Source organism: Myotis daubentonii, chromosome 11 (genome assembly GCF_963259705.1).
Source record: "Myotis daubentonii chromosome 11, mMyoDau2.1, whole genome shotgun sequence".
NCBI lineage: Eukaryota > Metazoa > Chordata > Mammalia > Chiroptera > Vespertilionidae > Myotis > Myotis daubentonii.
The window spans coordinates 61367338-61374303 of record NC_081850.1 but is presented as its reverse complement, the minus strand read 5'-3'; the positions used below and the strand labels follow the sequence as shown (position 1 = coordinate 61374303).

At 33.7% G+C, this 6966-nt stretch overlaps 1 protein-coding gene across 1 annotated transcript in view; it reads right to left on the bottom strand.

Annotated features, from left to right (window-relative positions):
- Positions 1-268: 268 nt before the first annotated feature.
- Positions 269-6966, bottom strand: part of RAD23B (RAD23 homolog B, nucleotide excision repair protein) — a 47541-nt gene continuing 40843 nt past the window's right edge. Inside the window, exon 10 of the mRNA XM_059657579.1 lies at positions 269-2668. Within this exon, the coding sequence (XP_059513562.1) occupies positions 2555-2668 (114 nt within the window). The 3' untranslated portion in view covers positions 269-2554. The remainder of the gene's footprint in view (positions 2669-6966) is intronic.

Below are 6966 nucleotides of genomic sequence, written 5' to 3'. Positions count from 1 at the left end.
ATGAAGTATGGGGACAATGGGGATAATGAAATCTCTTAAAGTCCTCATGAAATTTGATTGACACTCCATTAGGTATCCCATTTCTATACTGATGCTTTAGTTGAGAAAACAAACAGGAGACCCAATAAGACCGATCTAGTGCCTGGCCTTCTACATGCTGCCTTCACCATTCACTGAAAAAAACAGGATCGGTGACAGAGGCACTGGTAACTTTCAATCTTAGATTTTATGGCAAAATCATTTAAAAAATGAGAAATGCAATGTTGGATGTATTGAAAATATTTTATAATTGTCTAGAATCCTAGCCTTCTAGTACAGGAAAAAAATTATTCGATGGAACACTTCAGTATTTTTTAAACACTGTAAAGACATGTTTGACTTGGGGATGGCAGTAAGATTTTAACAAATATAAACGTAAGCTTCCTCACATTTTCCACAGAGCAACTAAACAATAAAAACATTTCAAGGAATAGATGACATACCTCAAATGCGAAATTCCAAAGTCAAATAGGTCACTTACATTAAGAGATTTACCAAAACTGTTTGCAAATTAAAAGACAACAAAAGGTCACAAAAAGCCTATTTCTTTCATAGTGTTTTTGTCTGGTTCTTTAAGCAGATAAACAAGGAATGGTCAAAACGGCCTGAACTGTCCTCCGGTAATCATTAATCCCACTATTTGTAGTTTTGTTGTCCAAGGACAAAAGCTCCACGCCACCAACTTCTGCTGTCACTTTCCAGAGTAAGGAAGAGGTTGCTGTTGTTTTTTAATCCTTTTTCCAGTTTTCGCTATCTGTGAGCAATCAGGTAGCAGGTAAAATGTCATAAAATAAAGTATTCCATGATCCGACCAGAAATGCCACCCCTCTTCCCAACTCCTCTGCCTTGAAAGAGGAACATATTTACAAATTCTCATTTTATTCTCCTGAGATATTTTGCATGATTCAGTATAAAACATACAGGTGATACAAAGTCCAAAGGCCTGTTGAGTTTACGGAATAAACACATGAAGATTAAGTCACATGATTTAACATTGTGGGGAGAAACCATGATTTCATTTACTTTCAAATGAGATAGGTTATGAGTGCGTGATGTCAAAGCTTAAAAGTCATCACCAAACGATGCTAAGGATTATTGCAAGAGATTACGCAGGGAGAAATCTGTGCAAATTCATCTTCTTAACTCAGTATCAGATGGCGGAAAAAGAATTTCTTTCAAGTCTTGTTTATAGTCAGGAAAATAAATTTGGAAAACTGAACAAGTAGACATCTGCCCCCTCTTTATGATTAAATAACAATGCCAATGAAGAAGATTCCAAAGAAAAACTGAGATGAAAAAATCCAAATAAAAGCCAACATTGCTATTAAGAGTTTTCCTTTAATGTGCTACGAGATATCTTGATTGTATATTTTCCAAAGTACTTTTCCAGCCTCAACTCCCAACCCTTCCAAAAGATTTCCTCAGTCTTTCAAATAAAAGCTGCTGGATGATAGTTCTGTCCACCTTCTCTTTTTGAAAGCAATTTAACAGCCATACATTCTTTTCTAATAAGGAAAAACACTTACAAATATCAGAAACCCAGATTTAAAACATTTGCATTGATTTTGAACTGGATCAGCCTTTGTGGGTTTAAGAAAGGCAGCAGTTTGAACTCACAACTTGGTGACAAGCACGGTTCTGCTGAGGGAAGGGACAAAGGAGAGTGAGCGCTGCATTTCTCCATTGGTCCCAAAGTGCTAATCCACAAAAGGACACATCAAAAGCAAACATGCAATGGTGGTTTTAAAACTTTTACTGCAATATAACAAGGAAGTAAACAGTAATTAGACACCTACCAATTTCCCCCCAAACAAACCAAAAAAATGTAAACAGGAAATAAGTCTGCCTATACTTGTACAGCTTCTCAAATCATGTCAGAAGGGTCTCACATTCATTGATCAAGAGATTTTAAAATAGCAGTATTTTCACTTTAAGAAAAGGTTCCCCTTCTTCTCCACCCCAACCCAAGTATTTAACATGAAAGAATGGGCTTTCTTGACATTAATTTTATACTTATTTGGAGCAGCAACAATAACCATCAATTATTTGGCATCTCTTCGCAGTTGTTCCAAATTTGTTTCAATTTCATAAAGCCATTATCCAGTGTTGCCATGAAATAGAGACTGTAGATTCTAGGTAGCAAAGATTCTTTCTGAAACCAATGTTAATTCAAAGAAATATAAAGCAGGGCATTACACTAAATTTCTGGATCTAGTACACTAAAAAGAGTGAAACCTAGGAAGTTACCTACTGTTTTATACAAGAGATAGAGACCTGCAAAAGCTGCTTTTTGGTTGTCTATTTTACACACTGTGTGGATCTGCAGCATCTGCTAATTGAAGCAGACATGCATTGTATTTATCCTAGATCCCTCCCTCCCACCCCCAACAATCTACTACCTTATACAGGTATTGTGGATATGAGCCCAAGTCATCCCAGACAATCCAGTGAACAAAGTTAGTGTAATGCACTGGTGTGAAGTGTGAAATTAAAAAAAAAAAAAAAAGAGTCCCTTTCAATCTTCATCAAAGTTTTGCTGTAGAAGAAAATTGGCAGCCAAGTTCTCATTCTTCTCACAAGCAAAGTATGCTTGTATCACAAGTCCTTCAGGAAATCCTAATGCCTTTAACTGGAAGAAAAGAAAGAAAACGTATCATTCCAGCACAGCACTACTGTAAAAGACATAAAAGCTCTTGAGAATTCTACATGAATCCATCCCTATCCAGCCCAACGGATCAAATGGAACTTACACCCTTTCTTTTAACAACCACCTACAAAATTATTTGTTCCTAGTTAAAGCTATTCGACTAACAGATACTTTACTAACAACTACTGGCATTAACACTAAAAATTAGCTGCTTAACTATGGCGATTTAAACATAAGAAATTTGTAAATTAAATGGCTTTTAGTATTTGAGGGGTGGGTGAAGATATGGATGAGAACAAATGGAAATAAGTTTAACTACTTCACCTAATTATTTGTAAAGAAAGTCATATCCTTCACTAGGGTCAAATATCATTCTCAATCTCCTTGCCTTATGAAACACTCCATATTAGAAAAATGGGTGATCAATTATTAGTAATATTACATAATATTTCTGAGATAAAGACATATGGTGTTCTATTCTTATCTGCTTAATTTTTAGAGCATTATAAGTGGTGACACAAGCCACTTTCGTTTTCCTAATCTATTAGAAATCACTTGTAACTCAGTAATCACTGCTTTCACAGCCCTGAAAAACTAAGGTCAATGATCTCATTCACTAGATACTGTAAGTTTGTCAGCCAATGTTAAGAACCTTCTTCTAAACTGCCTCAATCAAGAAATGACCTTAAAAAACTGGGCACAAGTCCCAGTTCAGCATGAATATTCATCTGTGGAAGGAGAAGAACTTTCAATGATTTTGTTACCTAGCTCTTATTCAGATTAAAGATGGGCTAGCTGAAATAAAAGGTAGAGAAGGCAACAATCCAACTATATGCTTCTATAAGATACACACTTTAGATTCAAAGACACAAATATACTGAAAGGAAAAGGATGAAAAAAGACATATACAACGCACAGTTACAAAAATGGAGCTGAAGTGGCTATATTAATATCAGACAAAATAGACTTTAAGATAAAAATTGCGACTAATAACAAAGGACATTTTAGTATGATAAAACATCGGAAATACTTCATTATACACATATATAAGTAAGTTCCAAAATTAATGAAACAAAAACTGATGGAATTGAAGGGACAGAGAAACAATTCAATAATAGTTGGAGACTTCAATATCCCCACGTTCAATAATGGATGCACCAACTAAAAAGAGGATCAAAAAGCAAACTGAGACTTACCAACGCAATAAACCAACTAGACCTAATGGACACTTACAGAACATTTAACACCAGAAGATTATACGTGTTTCTCAAGTACACATGAACATTCTCCACAAAGACCATGTTAGGTCATAAAAGAAACCTCAGTGAATTTTAAAGGATTAAAATCATACAAAATGTGCTCTGATCACGATGGAATAAACTTAGAAATCAATAATGGAAGGAAATTTGAAAAATTCATAAACATGTAGAAATTAAAACAAATCCCAAATAACCAATGGATCAAAGAAGAAATCACAAAGGAAATTGGAAAATACTTTTTAACTCTCCTTTCCTCTCTGTGAAATAAAAAAAAATATTTTAAAAAGGAAGAAATTAATTTCAAAGCAAGCAGAGAAATAATAAAGATCACTGAGAAAATAAATAAAATGGAAACTTACAAAAACAACAGAGAGACTTAACAAATCCAAAAGTTAGTGTGTGTTTTTTCTTTAGATCAACAATACTGACAAAACTTTAGCTGACAGGGAAAAAAAAGAAATCTGAGGATTAAAATGACTAAAATCAAAAATGTGAAAACATTTCTATTTTTTATAGAAATAAAAACTATTAATAAGGAAATATTATGAACAAATTAGATAACAGATTAAAATAGACAATTCCTAGAAAGACAACAGAAAAAACAACAACAAAAACACAACCACCAAAATTGGCTCAAGAAGAAACAGGAAATCCAAACAGGCCTGTAACAAGTAAAGAGATTTAGTGAGTAATTTCCCAAAAAGAAAAGCTGGGCCCAGATTACTTTACTAGTGAATTCTATCAACCATTTAAAGAAAAATTAACACCAATTTTTCATAAACTTTTCTAAAGAGATGATAAGGGAACATTTCCTAAATTCATTTTATTACACTGATACCAAAACCAGACATAGACACAAGAAAACTACAGACCGATATTTTGTATGTAGATCCAGAAATCCTCAACAAAGTACTGGCAGACCAAATCCAGCAACATAAAAAAGGGTTGTACACCATAACCGAGTGGGATTTATCCCAGAAATACAAGGTTGCTCCAACATACAAAAATCAACCAACATAATAAAGCATATTAACAGGAAAAGGAACAAAATTACACGATGATCTTAATAAACACACAAAAAGCATTTGGCAGAATCCAACACCATTTTGTGATAAAAATACACAACAAACTAGGAGTAGAAGGAAACTTCTTCAACCCAATGAAAGGAATTTAATAAAACCCATAGCTAACATCATACTTAATAATGAAAGACTGAAATGTTTTCCCTAAAGATGCAGATTAAGACAAGCAATGTTGGGTCTCGTCACTTCTCTTCAACAATGCACAGGAGGCTCTAGATAGAGCAATTAGTCACACAAAACAAATAAATAATGCAGCTATATTAGAAAAGAAGTAAAATCATGGCTACTTGCAAGTGATATCTTTCATACAGAAAATCCTACGGAACACACCCAAATGATCAGAATTAATACATGAGTTCAGGAAAGTTGGAAGATATAAAATTAAATAAATTGTCTTTCTATATAACTAGCACTGAATAATTCAAAAATGAAATTAAGAAAATACACTTATAATAGCATCACAAACAATAAAAATACTTAGGAATAAATTTAATACAAAAAGTACAAACTGAAGACTATAGAACATTTCTTAAAGATATAGAAAATCTAATAATGAATGGAAAGAAATCCCATGTTCATGGCTTGCTAAGACTTAATACTACTAACATGGCAATACTCCTCAAACTGATCTACACAAAAACACAGTATCTATCATAATCCCAGCAAGTTTGGGGGGAGAGAGAAGGCACAGAAATGAACAACTTGACCCTAAAATTGATATGGAAATCTTAAGAAATACAAAATTGGAGCACTCACACTTCCTGATTTCAGAACTTACTACAAAGCAACAGAGTAAGTAATGAAGACAGCGAGGCCCTGGTTGGTGCGGCTCAGCTGACTGGAACACCGTCTGCACACTGAGGGTCATGGGTTTGATCCCCAGCAGTGTGCATGTGGCACACAACCGTTCAATGTTTCTCTCTCTCTCTAACAATTAGTACAAACATATCCTCAGGTGAGGATTAAAAAAAGAGAAAGAGTGAGGTACTAATAGAATAAACATATAGATCAATGGAACAGAACTGAGAGCCCAAAAATAAACCCTCACATTTATTATCAATTAATGTTAATAAGAATGCCAAGACAACTTAGTGAGGAAAGAGTAGTATTTTTAATAAATGGTGCTGGGGCAACTGGGTAGTCAGATGCAAAAAAATGGAGCTAGCTACCATAAACAAAAATAACTCAAAATGGGTCACAAATCTCGATAAGTATAAACTCTTCAGAGAAAAGACAAAAGTAAATCTTTTAACTTTGTATTAGGAATGCTCTCTTAGTATGAATTAAAAGCACAAGCAACAAGAGAAAATTTCTCCAACACAGAAATCAAGAACTGATAACCCTAACCTCAAAAAAAAGTTGCTATGGAACAATTGAGGCAAGTGTCATTTACTCAGAGGGGAAAATATCAGCCTGATATATAAAGTATCTTTTAGGAAATACCTAATTATAAACTTTAAACACTTGATATGTTTGTATCATAAACAAGGACAAATTACTTTCCAGATGATTTTCCAAGTTAAAATGCACTATACTGAATTTCCATCTCAGAACACCTTGTGAAACAGGCAAGTACTAGGATTTCTTATTTATAAATGTTAACAATGAGGCCAGAGAATGAATGACTAGTCATAGTATCATAAAAACCAGGTTATTACAGTGCCATGACCTACATTGGTCACCCTGGTAAGATGAGAAGAGATTCAGGATAGCAGGGTCTGATATTTACTGTATGTTATTTTTTATAAACTATATATATATATATCTCCCTTAGATTTTAGTAACAGTAGTGAAGTTAAGAAATCTGAAATATAAATCTAAAAATGAATCATCTTAAATTGGGCACATTCCTAAAGATCATTTTCTGCCTGAATTTTAAAACATCAATGAAATTTTTAGTTTCTTAATATATTTACAACTATTTCATGCTAGAATGGTA